The 18,783-nt window shown below is 54.7% G+C and overlaps 5 protein-coding genes across 5 annotated transcripts; 3 read left to right on the top strand and 2 right to left on the bottom strand.

Annotated features, from left to right (window-relative positions):
- Window positions 1-29: 29 nt before the first annotated feature.
- Window positions 30-773, top strand: Malapachy_0238 (putative secretory lipase (family lip); the record flags this gene model as incomplete). The annotated part of the gene is made up of 1 exon (XM_018134768.1): window positions 30-773. The coding sequence occupies one exon, from the start codon at window positions 30-32 to the stop codon at window positions 771-773; it is 744 nt and encodes a 247-aa protein (XP_017991104.1).
- A 292-nt stretch (window positions 774-1,065) lies between these two features.
- Window positions 1,066-2,802, top strand: Malapachy_0225 (amino acid permease; the record flags this gene model as incomplete). Its single annotated transcript, XM_018134756.1, has 1 exon — window positions 1,066-2,802. One exon carries the CDS (start codon window positions 1,066-1,068, stop codon window positions 2,800-2,802), a length of 1,737 nt encoding a protein of 578 aa, XP_017991182.1.
- A 207-nt stretch (window positions 2,803-3,009) lies between these two features.
- Window positions 3,010-13,815, bottom strand: Malapachy_0187 (histone acetylase complex subunit paf400; the record flags this gene model as incomplete). Its single annotated transcript, XM_018134719.1, has 2 exons — window positions 3,010-13,703; window positions 13,734-13,815. 2 exons carry the CDS (start codon window positions 13,813-13,815, stop codon window positions 3,010-3,012), a joined length of 10,776 nt encoding a protein of 3,591 aa, XP_017991042.1.
- A 176-nt stretch (window positions 13,816-13,991) lies between these two features.
- Malapachy_0231 (kinase-like protein) lies at window positions 13,992-16,860 on the top strand (the record flags this gene model as incomplete). The annotated part of the gene is made up of 3 exons (XM_018134762.1): window positions 13,992-14,056; window positions 14,084-14,279; window positions 14,308-16,860. 3 exons carry the CDS (start codon window positions 13,992-13,994, stop codon window positions 16,858-16,860), a joined length of 2,814 nt encoding a protein of 937 aa, XP_017991040.1.
- Window positions 16,861-16,935: 75 nt separating this feature from the next.
- Malapachy_0213 (mfs general substrate transporter) lies at window positions 16,936-18,582 on the bottom strand (the record flags this gene model as incomplete). The annotated part of the gene is made up of 1 exon (XM_018134744.1): window positions 16,936-18,582. The coding sequence occupies one exon, from the start codon at window positions 18,580-18,582 to the stop codon at window positions 16,936-16,938; it is 1,647 nt and encodes a 548-aa protein (XP_017991150.1).
- Window positions 18,583-18,783: the final 201 nt, after the last annotated feature.

Genomic DNA, 18,783 nt, shown 5'->3' with positions numbered 1-18,783 from the left:
GTGCTATTCAGATCGGCTGGGCTGCGGCGATGAAATCGACCTATGCTCCAGAGCTGCCCATTTCGGGCTGGTATATGGGAGGCACGCCGGCGAATTTAACGTCGATGATTTTGCTTCTAAACAAGTCATTGTTTTCCGCTTTCGTGCTGGGTGGCATCACGGGTATTGTGGATACCTATCCTCAAGCTAGCGACTTGTTCGACAAAGTGGCTACGAAGGAAGGCCAAAAGGCCCTTTCCTTTGCTCGTACGAATTGCCTACTCGATGACCTGGTGACGTATCCATTCCAGGATGTATTTTCCGAGAAATACTCTTCGTTGGGTGAAGCATTCCTGACACACCCTGATGTCAAGCCCATTCTGAATAGTTTGACGATGGGATATGACAAGAAGTACACGCCGGACGCTCCTATTCTCATGGTACACGGCAAGGCTGATGAGATCTCACCTTATGACTCGGCCAAGAAATCGGCCCAGGACTGGTGCAACAATGGCGCTGACGTTGAGTTCCACACGTACGACACGGACTTGTCCGCACACTTTATTACCCAAATTACAGCGACGGCCAAATCCTATGTATGGTTGACGGATCGTCTGGATGGCAAGCCAGCCAACTCGGGCTGCAAGTTCACGTCGAGCCAGGATGTCATTCTCGACCCGAACGCACTTGGCCCTGGCCTCCAAAATATTCTCGATATTTTGACTGGACTGGCAGGTGATCAAATTGGACCAGGTGATGCTGTGCTGGCCCAGAAAATTCGTAATGGTAATTAATGATAGGTTCTAAGAATGAGTCGATGCACTATGTGGATGCAACGAGTTCAGGCACGTGTGGGGTTGTGGGCGTAGCATGGAAGCGAGGTCACCCTGCCGGATGGGGAACGCAGTCACCAATCATAGTTTTGCTGTCAAATTTATTTCGCAAAGTTACATAATGGCGTCGCGGTATTGAGGTATTTTTTATGGCCGCGAAGAGAAAAAGGCATTCCAGCTATGAAGATTCAAGCAAATCGCGGGGATTAAAAAAAAACTGTCAACACCCCCCATCTTCTGCGTCCATAGTGAGATGGGCTTGTTTCGGAACTGGATAGACGGTTTCAAGCGGGCTGAGCCTTTTGGCAGCACTCCGTCAGAGACATTGCCTGATGGAGATGTGGAAAAGGACCCTGACTCGAAAGATGTGGTTGCCAGGGATGTTTTGACCAACAGCGTGGCCTTCAAGGACGAGCAAGGTCATGTTCATGTGCTGGAAGAAGACCAAGTCTTGAAGCGAAAACTTCACAGTCGTCACATTCAGTTCATTGCTCTTGGTGGTAGTATCGGTTCGGGTCTGTTTATTGGTTCTGGTCTTACTTTGGCCCATGGTGGTCCGGGTTCGGTCATGGTTGCGTACATTATTATCTCCGTTATGGTTATTTGCACTGTATTGTCGCTTGGTGAACTGGCTGCTGCCTTGCCTGTTCAAGGCTCGTTTGCCACATATGCTGTCCGATTCATTGACCCGTCGTGGGGCTTTGCTGTGGGCTACATTTTCTGGATCAACTGGCTTGTTGCGTACCCGAACGATGCCACGGTATCTACGATTGTTATCCGGTTCTGGGATCGAGATGAAGTGGTGCCCCGTGGTGTGTGGGTGGCCATCTACATGATTATCATGATTTTCATTAATATATTTGGTGTTCGTGGCTATGGTGAATTTGAGTTTGTGGCTACCTTGATCAAGGTCCTTGGCTGCATTGGCTTCATCATCTGTGCCATTGTAATTGATTGTGGTGGTACACCAGCTGGACAGTACCTTGGTGCTCGTGGCTGGCATACTCAACCAGCTTTCTTGCATGGCTTTAAGGGATTTTGCTCCGTGTTTATCACGGCAGCCTTTTCGTTCTCGGGTACGGAGCTGGTTGGTTTGGCAGCGGCTGAGACGGAAAACCCACGCAAGTTTTTGCCCAAGGCTTGCAAGCAGGTGATTGCCCGTGTGATTATTTTCTACATTCTGTGTCTGTTTATGGTGACTTTGATTGTACCCGCTACCACACCACAACTCACGGAGCAGTCTGGTAGCCCCATGGCTTCGCCTTTCGTGATTGCCATTGAAATGGGTCAGATCTACGCTCTTCCTCAGATTTTCAATGCGGTGATTCTTATCTCGGCCCTGTCGGTGGGTAATGCTGCTCTCTACGGTAGCAGCCGTATGCTTCACACCATGGCTGAGCAGGGCAATGCCCCGAAGATCTTCAAGTTTGTGGACCGCCGTGGTCGCCCTACGCCCGCTCTGGCTGTATCTATTCTTTTCGGCTTCATCTCCTTCCTTGTATACTACACGGATGGTGAAACTGTGTTTACTTGGCTCATGAGTATTGCGGGTCTCTCGGCTGTGTTTACGTGGGGCACAATTTGTCTTGCTCACTTCCGCTTCCGCCGTGCTTGGATCAAGCAGGGCAACACATTGAGGCAGCTGCCTTGGGCTTCGCCTCTTGGCATTTACGGATCGGCTCTTGGATTTGTTCTAAATGTGTTGGTTATCATTGCCTCATTTTACGGCAACGCTTGGCCAATGGATGAGAGCGAGATGGACAGTCAAAAGCGCGCATATACCTTTTTTGAAAATATGCTCTCATTGCCTATTTTCTTTATCCTGTTCCTTGGTCACAAGATTGTTACCCGTTCCAGGTTTGTACGCTTCTCGGAAATCGACGTACAAACGGGCCGTCGTGACCCTGTGCCGGAAGAGGTTCTTGAAAAGGAGCGCGCTGAAGCTCGGGCTCGTCCGCTGTGGAAGAGGATTTTCACAGCGATCTTTTAAGCTCGTGGATGTGAATTGTATTGCCAAGTCACCTTCTCGGGGTGGTACATCTCTTTCGTTTTACATATAATAGGTGTTGCATAGTTATGGGATACCACATGTGACCAGGTTCTATGCAATGAGAACAGGGCTACAATGTTCGCGGCCATTCTTCAATTGTTGTAAAATCAAATACATTGTGTGTCATGATGTAAAACACCTATACATCTACAGCCATGGCATCCAGGTAGGATCCTGGAGAGCCAGTTTGCTAGGGTGGCTAGCATAATTGATCAGGTCCAATACGGCCTGATTGACGGGCGTCGACGATGTCTTGTCATGTCCATACTTACAAGACATCAGTCGTGCCCTTTTCACGATTTCCAGCACGTTTTGCTTCACCAACTCCACATTCGGCTCAAGGTTCTTCGACGCTTGGTGCTGCACGCCGCTGAACCAGAACTGAAGCTCGTCACGAACGAAAATGCCAAGGAAGTCTTCCAAGCCATGTTCCGACGCAGTCAAAGCGGAGCCCAGGGCCATGAAGGAGCTGGTTACAATGCCCTCAATCCCTGTCGGGCCAATAAAGTGCTGAATATTGGGACTTAAGCGGAACGGCGTGGGATCGGGCGATTTAAAGTGCGGTGCTTGGGGACTGAACGTGGGAACCACATCTGACATGATTACTGCGCCACTGGAGCGTGAGATGTGAATACGCCCAGGGTAGCGGGCACTGATAAACAAGATGTAGGTAAGGAACATAGTCGTCGCCATTTGCAGCGTGAATTGCTTGCGCATAAGCCACAGATCCGATGGCGACGCCATGGTCTTCACCATGAAGTTCGTCAGGATCTTGTCAGAAATCATTTTCACGCTAATCTCCTCCAACAGCTCCATGCGCAAGTTGGCAAAGTCCACGTTCGTACGACGATGGGATCCACCGTCCCATGTGCTTCGCATCTTTTCCACCCAGGCGACGATGGGGTCGTCCTTGCCGATACCGATTTCACTGCAGTGACGTTCGTAAATGTCCTGCATGCTAATGAACGATTCGTCATACGTCAGCAGACGCAGCTGCGGCGACACAGGCACAGCAATCGGGACGTTGAACGCCAAGCCACGCTTCCGTGTCTGGATCTTGCGCTCAAGCACTGTGTTCAACAGACGCAAAAGCTGGAAGATTCGCTCTTCGCGACGACAGTAGCGTGCGGAGGGGAGTTGCACAGCAAACGAATGAAGCGAGCCCTTGTTGCTCAGGATGGTGATACGGCGGTTGCACATACCGTTAGAGCGTAGCAGGCCGTACTCTGGCAAGAATCGATTGATACGCACAAAGTTCGCATTGTTGTCCTCCAACGTCAAGTACTGCCCAGGAAGCTCCACTTCATCAAACTTTTGGTGCTGGAACTCGACCAAGTAGTGCGAGCAGTGCTCCAAATGTTGACGACGCGGACGCTTATCTAGCGACTCTTCGTATCGATCACGCCAGCGCTGCAAGCGAGCCACGTATTCGCGAAGTGTGGGCTTGCTTCGGACAAAGTCACTCTCAAAAGCGGTCTTGAGAGGGCCGGGGGGCAAATTGTCGGCAAACAACGTCACATTCATCTGTGACGTGTGAGGCAGCTGGCCATTGTCGGTCGTCAATGGAGCGCGATGAATGTACTGCTGCAGCGCATCATTGAGCAATGCATTCGTCAGACGGTAAATGTCTTCGTCATTGCTGGGCTTGAAACGCTGCTGCAGCTGCTCAGCCATATTTTCCATCGTAAGCGCAAGGAGTGGGAAAGCCGTCTTGAGAATGTTCAGAATCTCTTCCACATGCTCCGACGCATGCCGCGACGCGGCCGACGTGTCCGAGGCGGCCTTTGTACCGCTCTCCTCCTTCTTCTGCGCTTCGTTCGATGATGCATTGGCCGAGTCAGCATTCGCCTGGTGGCCCTTGTCCGTCTCCCCTTCAGTCCTGCTCTCCTCTGCCTTTTCTCCTGCGTCTGCGCTCGCCTTCTCGTCGTTGTGCGACCGAGCCCGTGCTGCAGCACGCGCTGCCGACGTCTGACTGTTTCGCTTCATCATAGCAAAGTCCTCTTTGCTCGTACGAAGGTAGTAGTACAGCGATTGAGGGAACGACTTGGCGATCTGCATAAGCAGTTTGCGCGCAAACTTGGCCTGGGCATGCGACAGGAGCTGAATCAGCTGAGGAATAAATGTGATCCAATACCAGATGGGTGTCTCGCCATTGTACGAGTCACATGCCTGCCAAAGTGTGCCTTGCGCATCGTCGCAGCTAAGGAGCCAAAGAACACGAACTAAAATCTTCCGCGCCTTGGCATTCTTGTACAAGCCTGCTGCCTGCAAGTAGCAGCTGATGGCATTCGCTGCCAAGTGCATAGCTGTAGGCTTCTCGCGGAACAGACCATCGCTGTACCGACCCCACTCCGTCCACGACTTGGGCAGGTTGAGATCCATCTGGATCGCCGTAGCAAACGCTTGGTTCGCCTCTTCCGACATGCCGAGCTTGTTAAGGAACATGCCCTTCAGCGAGAAGAACTCGGCTTTCTGCGCTGCAGCAAAGAACATGAGATTGGTATTGTTGATCACATTCAAGCCCTGAGTCAGTTCGTTGGGATTGTTGTAATGGCAACGTGCTTGTTCACGCAGCTTGAGGAAGGCCTCTTGGATCTCAATGTTCGGCAATGTGTAGATCTTGGTGAGCGAGCTAATGCACACGTCATCCAAGCCATGCTTACGTGCCACATGCGCAAACCGGTTGATGATCCAGGCCGTCTCATGGTAGCCACGGTAGGCGTACGAATTGGTCGACGAGCCAGGCCCTTCATTCCGCTGAATCAGAGGTACCAGCGGCAAGTACGCCTTGTTCACGCTTGAAAAGACATGCTGGCGCCATGCCACAAGATCGCTCCATGCATTGATGTCGTCCCACAAGTTGGGCAAACGCTCGCGCCACGTCTGCATGAGCGTCTTGAGCTCCGCAGAGCGATGATTGAGGTTGGTCGCATTGGTGTGCGCCAAGGATGCAAACACCGTGCTCACCTCCTGCAACTCGACAAATTGCTGGAAGATCTGCAACAAAGGCACATGCGCTTGGGACACTTGCGTCGGAAGGGAGTACCACTTGTACAGGGTAAGCTGGATAGCTTCATCACAAATCCGGCCAAACTCGGACGACTTGTCAGGCGCCGCCTGCGACTTGAGCAGCGACAGGTACGCCTCAAAGACCTTGCGGCGTGGCGTGCTCATGACTTGCAAGTGCTCCAACGAACGCTCCAGAAACTCGCGCTCCGCCGTCCAGTCGGACAAGCGCCATGCACACTCCAGCGCGAGGTCTTCGTTGTGCTCCAGCTTGGCCAAGTCCGCGAGAATGTCCCACTGCTGCAACTCCAACGCAGATAGGACCCAGTGATCGTCCCACAGATGGTACTCGGCCTCGGTGAGCGGCAGACCGGACGAGCGGCCCTTGACCTGTGCTGCCTCGTAGAGGACTTGGGCCTCGGCGAAGCGGCCACATTGCTCGTAGGCCAGCGCGGCATTGGTCTCAGGGAACATGCAGCGACGTCGCCACAAGCCGTAGAAGTAGTCTGCTTCGCTCAGCTCCGCATACATCTCCGCCAGCGCATCTTGCGACGCCTCTCGCACTGCATCATCGGATCGCATCGATCCCAGCTGGTCTTGCAACTGCTCCATCGCCACATGCCACGCTTGGAACGTCTTGGCAAGGTACTTGAGCACGTGAGGCGGCAGCTCCAGCGATGGCGTGCAAGCCCACGCGCCGCTCAGCAAGGTCTGCACGACATTGGGACGGGCAGAGGCTTGCTTCACCATGTAGTCACGCGTCATGCATCCAATCAAAGCGCGATTCAGCTCCACCTGATGCCGCTTGGGCGTGGTGCGCCAAATCGCAGGGAAGAGCCCTTGCCACAAGGCATCGGCCGCGTGTACGTCGCGGTACTGCAGTGTACGCAGTGCCGTAAGGAACGGCTGGAGCTGCGCCGTGCGCATCTGCTCCATGAACGCACTCTCATGCGACTCTTTGAGCGTAGGAAGAAGCAGAGCTGTGCCGTCCACGACGGCGAGGACCAAGTCAAGGACCTGATGAAGCCAGTAGTGCTCGGCCAAGCACTCCCAGTTCTGGTGCCCCAAAAGATGCAGCACACGGCCTGGCATGGACTTGGTAAGCGAGGCGTCCAGCAAGTCCATAAAACTGCGGCGGACCTGAGGATCCGTATGACGACAACCAAGCAGGAAGGCCGGCTCGAGACGCGCCGTCAGCTCGCTGCGCGCCAAGTTGGAATCCTTGTAAATCGCCAAGATCAGGTCCAAAAACTCATGGAACAGCGCTGCATCGCGCTGCTCAAAGCACAGCATCTTGACAAGAATGCCGGCCTTTTCCTTGATGGTCGGGAAAGGCTCACGGGCATCGAGGATCCACGTCCGCATCGTAGTGAGCAAGAAACGACAGAGCTCAACGCTGGACGATTTCTCCACAAGCTGTACAATCGCGCTAAGGAACCAGCGACGCTGGTCGCCCAAGTGAGAGATGCGAGCACATAGCAGTGTAAGCACTTGCTTCAATAGCGACAAGGTTGTCTCTCCACTCGCCGGTGAGCCCAAGTGCTCCTTCGTAAGACGCGTAAGTGTCTTGATCAGCGGGAGCTGATACCGATCAATACACGTAGGATGCGCATGTGACCATGCAGAGAGCAGAGCGAGGCCGCTCTGTAAACTAGTACCCGACTTGAGTCCTTCGGAAATGATCGTCTCAGCCATGGTACATAGAGGTGCAATGTCCTCACTTAGAGGCGGATCGTCGTCTCCTGGCGGCGCAGCAGGAAGGATCGCGCAAAGTCGCTGCAACGTCGGCATCGCAGCTTCCAGAAGACTCGCGCGATCGCTCGCCAGGGTCTTTTCCAACAGCTTGTGCAGCTGCGCAACATGCGATGTGAACCACGCTGTATCCCTGTGCTGTGTGATCATATTCAGTGTCGCCAGCGCATTGGAAATAGGGCCGATATGCTGGTCGCTCACCTCGGTATGAATCAAGGCACGCTGGAGCAACGCCAGACGTACATGCACATCGCGCCAGGCAGGGTGCGAGAGGATCTGTTCCAGCAGCTGGTATGCATGATGCGTCACTTCATTCGACGACATCGGTTCAATGGACAGCGAGACAAAACGGGCCACAAACGAGGCGGTCATTTCACGCAGGTGAATGGGCATGGCGTACGTACTGCCCTCGGCACTCGTGTCCGCACTTGTCTTGATCCGCTTGCGCGGCGCCTCTTCCTCTTCTGCCGAGTCCCATTTCACCAGCAGATCCACGAGATCAATGGCAAGCTTCTTTGAATCCGCCGTGGCACTGCTAGCAAACCCAAGCTTGGCAAGCGATGTGACCATATGCGGAACAAAGATCTCGCGGCTCTCGTAGAACAGGTCAGGGTACGTCGTCAGCAGCTGCAGAATCGTGCAAAGTTGCAGCGTATTGTGGCCTTCGTCCAGCAGGGTGCGCTTCGTCCACTTGACCCACAACGGCGTCTGGCCCGGCTTGCATGGGACACGCTCTGGCAGCGCCGGCACAAGAATCTCCAGCGCCTTGCGGACCAGGGCACGTCCATCGCTCGGCGGCAGCCGCAAGAGGCCAATGTAGACCTGGCCCACGATTTTCAAGGGGCTCTCGAACTTTTGCAGGAAGCGTGCGATAAACACGTACGCGGCGTGCTTCACGGTGACATCGTCGGCGGATAAGAAAGCCCAGCCGAACTTGATAGCGTCCAGCTTGGTCGCGCCTTGCGCTGCCAGGACATCGGACCCATGCTCGACCATGAGTGTGCTCATTTGCAGCAACTCTACACGTAGCGCATCGTCGACAAACAGCTGCGCACCGACGCCCGGCCCTTGAACTTGACGCCATACCAGGTTGGCCACATTGGCGAGCAACGAAGCTTCCAACACGCCCTCGGCCTTTGCCACGTCGGTCGCCGACGGCAGCGCGTACGAGGCCACGAGGATCGGGTTGACTAGCACTCGCAGTGCTTGGGTCTTGAGGACCGGCGCCACATGCGCATCGGCCAAAAGGCCTACCACGCGATGGAGGATCGCCCGCTTCGTCTCCAGCGTGCCGTGGAGGCACAAATGTTCGTACACGAATCGCGTTGCCGGTGTCAAGTCACGTGTCTGACGATAGGTGTACAAGTCCAGCAAGGCCATGTACAAGTCGATGTGCGGCTCCTGCCGCAACACGGAGTGGAAGAGCTCGACAAACAACGGCGTGAGAGGCGTTTGCAGTGTGAGGACGTCCGCTTCAGCGCGACGCTGCGTATGCCCTTCAGGCGATTGCCATACGGACACAAGGCGTTCGAGCACGGCACGATGCGTGCACAGCCACGTGGGCGTATGACCGACCATGGCCTGGATCACCTGGAGAGCCGCCTGCAGAAGCGGGCGCTGCGCCGCATTCGTGAGCAGTGGGAGAAGCAATGCGTCTGCTTGCGCATCGACTTGCGCACGCAACTGTGCGCCCTTGGGCGATAGGAGGGAGAGACGGAGAAGACGAAGGAGCTTGGGATTCGTGATCTTATCCGCCTCGAAAAAGTAGCGCACAGCATGCTCCGCAAAGCGGTCCAAGTACAGCACGAGCATCTCAGTGAACGGCGTGGGGCCCGTGCGTCGCAGATGCATCTCAATCTCGGCCACGTACATCGGCAGACGAGGCAGGAATTGGTACGCCGTATCAGGCAACAGATGGAACACACGCACAATCGCTGCGAGTGTCTTGAGCTGCTCATTGGTATCCAGAGGCCCACCAGCAGCAAGGCGCAGCATGGCAGGGTCCGCCAACGCCGACAAGTGGTCCAGGAGCTTGATACCGATCTCCACCTTGAAGTAGTTGGTCAGCAACTGCAGCAAGTGCGCGAGACCATCGAGCCCGGCCGCCGTTAAACGATTGCGATCGGCCAGCGTCATGAGGATGGGTTGGAGACCGCTACGCAGCAGATCCTTCGGGAGCTTGCTCTGCTGTGCCAATGTCGCTTTCAGGGAGTCGTATGCCACTTTGACCACCTCGTCCGACAAGGAGTACAAGCACTTGAAGTACACAGAGATGATGCGCATACGCATCGCGACATGCTCCTGCGCCTGGAACTCGGTGCACTGCATGGCGGCCGCCAGCAACTGAATCGCTACGACACGCAGCTTCGTAAGTGCCATGACGTTTTTGTACAAGGTCGTACGTCCAATCAACGCCTGGTCGTCGGCATCGGCCAGCGCCAGGGCTTCCGTCAAGACGCGGAAGAGCTCCTCGTTGAACGTGGGAAGCGGCGGCGACAGTTGCAGTGTGTACCGAATCGCATCAATGTGCCCGATCTGGATGCCGAAGGGGAGCGCACGTAGTGGCTTGGTATAGATCGGCATGAACAATCGATCACGCTGGGGCTGCAGCAAGTCGGTGATCGTGCACTCCGTCAGACGAGCCAGCATCTCGAGCGTACGCTGCGTGGTCTGCCGTGCCATTTCACTTGCACACGACAGTTCAGGGATCAAGATGCCCACCAGCCAGCGCAGGTGCGGCGACGACTCGGCGTACACTTTGGCTGCACGGCTCGTATCGCCTTCTTCGACTTTGGGCGCTTTGCCGGTGTAGGCCTGCTCCAGCACGTAGTACAGCGTGTCGCTAATACGCTCAATGCCTTTCGGCGGATCACTAGGCATGTCCTTGAGCATGTACAGCAACGCACGCACAATCTCTAGCTGGTGGTCAGAGATCCACGTCGTGCCCAGCGCCGCCCGACGCACCAACGTATCGATGCCGATCCAGCCACCGAGGCGGCGGTGCCAATGGTGCTCGTAGCAGCGCGAGCAGAACGCCGAGGCCAACGCATGCATCACGGTATGGCCCAGCCGTGGCCGCGTGGCCGGCGTCGTATCACAGGCTTCCAGGAACTGCCGCACAATGGCCAGAACGATGTCCAAGTGGGGTGGCGTGCCACGCATATCGACGCCATCGACGGCATGCGCCATCGCTTCGAGCATGACCAGCGTCGTAGGGAGCAAATGGCGCTGCGATACGCCGCTTTGGCCAGCGTCACGTGTAATCTCGGCGTGCAAGACATGCGCATACATGCTAAGCATGAACGTCTTGACATCCGCCTGCAGATCCGCATGCGACGATGCACGGAACAGGCCCACCGTCACACGACGCAGCTCGTAGCGTCGGTCATGGTCGCCTGCATCAGAAAGCAGAACCATCGCCGAGGACGAAAGCACATCAAACGCAGCACGATGGCACGCCTCGTCGCTATCACTCAGCTGTGCTAGAGCCAAGTCCATCGCAGGCAGCAGCGGCATGGAATCTACCGTGCCAGAGAGCATCAGCGCCATACTTGGCGTCGTGCCGGCATGGTACGAAAGCGAAGGCAGCTGCTGCAAGAATCGTCGGTTTCGGCCGCCCAGCTTGCCGAGGATGCGCATGGTCGTATGTGAGTGCTGGTGGTTGTGGGGAAGAGGCTTGAGATGCTTCCACAAGGCGGCCATGATGTCCTGAATGTACGGCTGCATAATAGGATCGAGGAATTCCTGCGTAAGGTTGTCAATACACAGCTCCAACGTCCGCAGACCTTGGCTCACCAGCTCGGACGACGACTGCAAGGCCAACACAAGCGGGTGCATAAGCTGACCTAGGTACGGTAGCAGTACACTCAGTCGCACAGGCACTGTCAGGCACAAGTCGACAAACAGCTCGCGCTCACTCGGCTCCGCCGCATCGAGCAGCAAGTTGAGTTTCTCGAGGAGCAGCGGGAGCAAAGGCAGCACATCCTTGTACAGCAACTCGAAGCGGCCACCGCCAATGCTGCGGAAGAGAGCACGCAGTAGCAGGAAGAAATTGGTGGGCTCGTCCGCTTTCGAGGCATACTTGATCGAGTCCATAATGAGGTGGGTAAGATGCGGCTGCAGTACCGCCTCGTTTTCTTCCGGGAAAATCGTCACGGCCATGAACGCCATCTTGAAAAGACGCAGACTCACAGAGGCCAGCTTCTTATCGCTCGTGCCCAGATCCTCTAGCCGCTTCACAAGGAACGCAAGCAGAATTTCAGAGAACCGACGCGACACGGCATCGTTCGACAGCAGATTCTGCGGGATGCCGAGCAGCGCTGGCGCCTGCAGAATCTGGTCGAACAGGAACGGCATGTGCGTCGAAAACACCTCATGGAACGTCTCGGGGGGCAGGTCGATAAAGATATTGGTGAACAAGTCGCTCATATCCTTCTCTTCCCGACCATCGCGCTGCGTCTGCAACAGACAGCACTTGACGCCGCCCACAAACAAACGGCCCATCACTTCGCCGTCAGGCTCCGGAATACCGCGATGCTTAAACACGGAAATCAGTGTCTTGAAGCCAAAGAGCAAGTTGCGGTAGAGGAAGCGCGCATTCTTCATCGGATCCGCTACGTGTTCCAGCACGGCGACAGACGACTGAATCGGCTTGGCCTGCTCAATCAGTACAGCTTCGCGGCGTGCCTCATCGTCGGTGGCATCGCCTACCAGCATATCCTCCTCCTCATTCTCGCTCTTGGAGGGACCCCGCAACTGACGCACATCCTTGCCCAGGTCATGCAGCTCCGGTAGCTTGTCCAAGAACGTATGGAAGATGCCTTGCAGCATCGCCACTGATCGATCAGCATGCTTTAGCACAATGGTCTCGACCAAATTCAGCAACAGCTTCACACACATCGTCTGAATACTCGGCGCCAGTGTCGGCTCATGCAGAAGCTGTGCGTGCACGTTGATGACTTTCACAATTTGATCCGTCGTGAGCTCTTGACGTACATGATGCATCAAATCGGCCATCATACTCACCACTAATGGCCGCTGCAGTTCACGTGTCGTAACACCTGTGCCCAGCAACACGCGCTCGTCCAGCAACGTATCAATTTGGCTCACAAAGTGCTCACGGAACTCGGTCGAGAGAATATGCCGCGTAGCCACCAACAGCTCCTTGCGTGTAATTGCGTTTTCCGGTGGGCAGTCTTTCAGCAAACGCACATTGACCTCGGGGAGCAAATGCACGTATTGGCGCACAATCGGCGCCGACCCACGCAGGACATAGGCCAGGAAAGACATGGTCTTGACCTGCGTCGTGACCATCTCGCCAAACAACGCGCGGTTTTTGATGCCAGGCGCTACACCGACAAAGATTTGGCCACGTTGCCGTGCGGCCTCATGCGCTTGCTGCTGCGGCAGCGCTTGCAACGTCAGGCAATGCTCAAAGATCAGCGGCACAAATACGTTGATCGACGAGCTCACAACATTCCGGTACGTCTGGAAAATGAGCACAATCGCAATGGGACACTCTGTCAGCACTTTGAAGCTCTGCGAGCTCTTGAGCAATGTGCGTGGTGCAGCCTGCGACGCTTCCTGGCCCTCCGACAAGGCCAGCAAGGCATCGTTCTCGCCGCTAGGCGCCACAGACGCAGCCTGGCCGGGCGACTGTTCGGTGCCGAACGCCTCCGCTACAGCTGAGCGCATGTTCAGGTACAGCTGCTGCACCAATTCCAAAAACGGCTGTACTTGGCTCTGAAGAACAGACTTGAACGAGCGATGCAGATCAATAATGACCTTGAATGCAATCGTAGCGTTGTCTTCATTGTCCTCCTTCACTGCACGCAACATGACCTGCATGAGGCGCTCGGCATGTGGCTTCGCCGCTTCGTGCTGAGGATAGCGGTATATAGTTTCAATAATGCCATGTCGTAAGCGCTGCTCAGGCGCATCCGACATGAACGCACAGGGCGTGCTTTCTAGCAAGTCCATTTGCACCGGAAGGACTGCATTCAGAAAACTGGTGTAGTCTACGTTGACAAACACCTCGATCATTTCTTTGATCTCTGCGACGACCGTCGCTTTCGACCGCAGATCTGCTGCGTCAGCCTATGTCGTCCACATACCTGCATTGGGATCTGCAAGTCGCCTTGCAAATGCCGACGGATCGGGCGGGTTGCTAGCCCGCGCACCATCCGCGGCTGCCATAGTTTTGCCTATATCGACTCGGTCAGCCGACCCGTCGTCGTTTCGCGGGGGCAGGGAGGGGGCGTCGCGACGCTTTCGCAAAAGCGTCTAGACCCCGACAGCTTGGATGTCACGTGATATAGGTGCCATCGCGCGCGCACGTCGCACTCCATACGTGTCCTGGCAGGCGCACGAGCATGGCGAGTCTGTTGCTCCGGCTGTTCAATAGCGACTATTTCTCGTCACATTTGGCTTTGAGCTAGTATGTTACAAGGATACTTACAGCAAGCCTACGCACCTATGCAGACCATGTTGGGATCACGTACTACCTCATTGCTAAACTCAGCACAGACTTTCCTCGTGAAGAGGTGGACTTTTACTGGCCTCAATACTGTCATTTGCTAGTAACCAAAGACACAGAGTCACGAGCTCTGGAAGGATTCATCTTGCGACGATGTGAAGAAGACGTGCATGTGGCTTTATTGGTATGTGTCATGAACCACTGACCTCCAGACACTCTGGTACATGCAGGCCCATTTGGCCGACTTGGCCTCCGACCCTACCTCGCCTAATTTTCGCACATGCCAACGTGTATACAATCGGTGCCAGCGGATATTGTTCGAGGATCCAGAGGCATCAGCACCGGTGCCTCGGCGCCGCTTAGCGAATTTCCTGCCGTTCTTTGAGGCGAACCGGAACGTGTATCCTGACAATGCCATGAGCGCCATGGTCGGCTTGTCGTCGGCTTTGATATCTGTGGGATGCCCTGTGGCATCTGATTACTGTGGTAGTCTGGCCTTGCAGCAAGGACGGCGTCCTCCTGGCGGCATGACGTTGGAACGGGGCGAGATTCAGCGTCTGCCTTCAGCGCCGCTCTCAGTACCGGCTATCCAAGTCGACGTGGACCCTATGGATGGCCGCCCTGCAGCAGATACACCTAAGGCTCCCACACAAGATAACAATACACCGCCTTCCGTTGCTAAGGAGCCTGGCCCCACGCAAGACACGAAGGAGGACCCTATTCAGCATGTGTTTGGCGAAGAAGAATGGTCGCGAGCTCCCTCGAAGGGACAGAAGAGTACTACATTCACGTCCGAGCCAAGTACTTCACAGCCGCCTTCGCGCGCCCCTACACCAGCGCCTACGCCCTTGGACACGACAAGTCGGGAGTATGAACTGCGGCAGAAGTATCTGTTTGCACACTATGGTCGCTCGGAAATGCAGTTCTTGCAAACATTGCAAGACATTCCCACACGCCTACAGCAATTGCCAAAGCAGGCGCGTCTCTCTGCACTGCGTGCGGAGCTGACCGCTCTGAACCAAACGCTTCCTTCGGAAGTGTGTTTCCCTACTTGGTGTGCTGGCCTCGCAACGGATGCTACGCATCGCGGCCGTCATCATCGCGTGGTGCGCATTAGTGCATCGGAAGCTGTGGTCCTCAACTCGGCAGACCGTGTGCCCTATTTGCTCCATGTGGAAGTGCTGCGCAACGACTTGGACTTTGATCCTAATCGTAAGTACAACCGCGAGCTGCTGCAACGCATTCTAGGAAAGCACGAGGGCTCTCTCAAGCCGCTTTTGATCGCACAAGCGAAACGGGCGTCGATTCCTTGCGAGGCAAATACACCACGGAGTGCTACGCCAGAATCGTTGCATTCCGGTGAAGTGGACTTGACGGAGCAAATGTATGGCGCAGACTTGGCGGCCTTTGGGCGTGAGCAAAAAGCCGATGAGAGTGACCAGGACATACTCGTCGGGAAGAATGATACCCTTGATATGGCAGCATGGGCGCATGCGACGCCAACAGAACCACGCGCTGGTTTCTCGCTGGAAGAGTATGCGCAGCGCATGCGAACGGCCGCCGTGATGCTGGCCCAGCTGAACAAGAGTGGCGCTATGACTCGAAGTGCCACAGCAGACGCGCAAGACGCAGGCGCAGAAACGATGGCAACGCATATTTCGTCCGCTGATGCCAAAGTCATTCGGCAGCGTATCATGGACGAAATGGCAGCGCTAGAAGAGCAGCGCATGGACCGTATGAAGCGTGGCGGGCAGTACTTTGGCCGTCTCAAACGCAACCCGATGGGCGCCGAAGATGAGAGTGCGGTGCTCAAAGCGGTCAACAAGGACGACCCCTCCGCGGCGTACTTCCGTGAGTCGTGGACTGTGAAGAAAGAGCGTATTCGTGCCTCGTCTCCGTACGGCAATTTGCCGGCCTGGGACCTGTTTTCCGTCATTGTCAAGACAGGGGCCGATTTGCGGCAGGAGCAGTTTGCTGTGCAGCTTATCAAGGAGTTTAAGCGCGTGTGGAACGACTGCCAAAGTCGTTGTTGGGTGCATTATTTCCGAATTGTGGTCCTCAACGAGAATGCAGGTCTGATTGAGACCATCAAAGATGCGATCTCTGTACATTCCATCAAGAAGGAAGCATACGCTCGTCAGCTGGATGGGCAGCCCATTGCTACGTTTAGCTTGTATGACCACTTCCTTCAGACGTATGGCGAGCCTCAGTCGCCCAACTTCCGACGCGCCCAGCGCCACTTTATTGAGTCTTTGGCTGGCTATGCGATTGTATCGTACTTGCTACAGATCAAAGACCGGCACAACGGGAATATCTTGGTGGACACAGACGGCCATCTTGTCCATATTGACTTCGGTTTCATGCTGGGTCTCTCCCCAGGCGGCGTCGGCTTCGAAGCGGCGCCATTCAAGTTCCCACGTGACTACATTGAGATCCTAGGTGGGATGGACAGCGAAGGCTACGAAGAATTCCGCCAGACCATGCGCCAGGGTTTCCGTGACGTACGGAGGCATGCTGAGCGGTTTATCCTCCTGGTCGAATTGATGGAACGAGGTATGTACAAGGACACTTACATGTTAGACTCGTACCTGCCATGCTTTACCACAGGCGACAGTGCTGCCGCTGCGTTGCGGGATCGCTTCCAGCTGGGCCTTACGCCTGCGCAGTGCGATGAGTTCGTGGACAAGTTGATTTTGAGCTCGGCAGGCAGTGCCTTTACGCGACTCTATGATCAGTACCAGAACTTTACACAGAACATTTTGTAACAATCGGATGTCAGGAGGTTTTCACGCATGGCCTCGAGTATGTTATAAATAGCAGATATGGAAATGTCTATGGCTTTATCCGTACGCGTGCTTCGACCACGCACGAATACGAGGACCGTACTTGTAGAACACAAAAGGAATAGGGATCATCAGAACAGAGATAAAAGCAAGCAGACACGACGCCCACCGTGGGTTCAAACGTGCGTACATTTGTTCACCAAACATGGGGAAACCGGCACCGAAGCAAGAACGCACCACAGTATTGGCAGCCATGGCACTAGCCACATACTGGAAATAGACTTCAGAAATGTACACAACCAAGCCCAAGAAAATTAGGAACAAGGCGAAGCCAAATAGACCACCGGCCACGACAGGCAGCCAGAAAGACACAGACGGGAACGAGGTCCATGCAAACCAGAACAGAGCTGCCGAAAAGAGGGGCGCACCAACCATGGTGCCCCAGAGACGCGCTTCGGGTGCAATGGGCTTGTAGTTGTTGCGGATATACGCGCGAAGGTACAAGCGCTGATCCACAAGAACATTATATATAGCGCCGATCATCGCACCTGAGAAGAAGCCAAGGAAGGCAAGACCCGTAGCACCCGCACGGAAGTGGTGCAAACCTTCAAATACAATGGGATAGGCAACAAAGAATAGGTAAATCACACCGTAAATGAAGGACGTATAAATGGTCATGACAGCCAACATGGGCTCCGAGAATAACAACTTGACAGGCTTCAACAGAGTTTTGGAGAGGATGTCTTTCGTGCGAATGCGACGCACTTCAATCGGGGCCTTGTATCGGTCATCCCCTGTCTGGGCACGAAGCCGCCGCGCTTTCTTTCGGAGAAGCTGGTCCGACATGGTTTCAGGCATAGTAAAGATGACCAAAATCAGCATGACGAAAGAAAAGATCGTACACACACGAAAGATCCAACGCCAGTTCGCACCCGAATTGGAAATGTAGCCACCCACAGTGGGGCCAAGGCATGGACCAGCCGTGGGCGACAGGGCAAAAATGACCAGACCCAGCGTAAGGTATTTTAGTGGCACGAGCGTCGAAATCATCGATGGCGAGTTGGACATGGAACTGGAGCCAGACGCACCAGCAAGAATGCGGAAGACAATCATCGAGGCAACGTTAGGTGCCAGCATACAGCCTACATTGAAGCAGACAAAGCATGTAAAACTAATGATAAACACAATCCGATGACCGATAAGCTCAGAGAGCGGCGCCCATAGCAGCGGGCCAACAGCGAAACTGCCCACAAACAAGAATACAGACGCTTTCACCACTTCGGGTGTCGTCTTGAACTCGAAGACCATCTGTGGGATCAAGGACGAAGGTGCAGACGATGCGAATGCCGTGCAAAGCGTAAGCATGCCGGCCAAAACCATGAGGTATATGCGATAGTAGATATTCAGCTTGAGCGAGTGCTCCCTATCGTCTTTTCCATCCCATTTGACAAGGATATATTCATTCCCATCTTCGTCTTTGGAAAGGTCAGGAAGTTCTTGAGCAACCATAGTAGCCTGGGAATCGGACGGCACAATTCCGGTAGCTTCGTTTGCTTGGACAATCCCTTTCTCTAAATCAGGTACGGGGTGCTCCTGCAGCTTGAGCGCCGGGTGCAACGGATCGCGATGCACAGGCTCGGGCACAGGAGCCTCCACCAATATGGGCTTCGTTGGCGGAAACTGACTCACGGCAGCCCGGGACATCACGGATTATAGAGGGAGAATCGTTCTTGAAATGATTGATGTAGGGGTGAGTGAAGCAATATGCCTAGGATCGGTTTCTTTTTTGTATGAATAGCCACTCTCTCTTTACTGCAATCAATATGCCACATTTGTACAAAAAAAAACATAGCTACGTTCAATGCCACTGCAAGTCTCAGAAACTCAATTTATGGCATGCGTTGA

This window comes from Malassezia pachydermatis (assembly GCF_001278385.1).
Source record: "Malassezia pachydermatis strain CBS 1879 chromosome Unknown scaffold6, whole genome shotgun sequence".
NCBI classification, from domain to species: Eukaryota; Fungi; Basidiomycota; class Malasseziomycetes; order Malasseziales; family Malasseziaceae; genus Malassezia; species Malassezia pachydermatis.
This window is presented reverse-complemented; position numbering and strand designations above follow the sequence as displayed.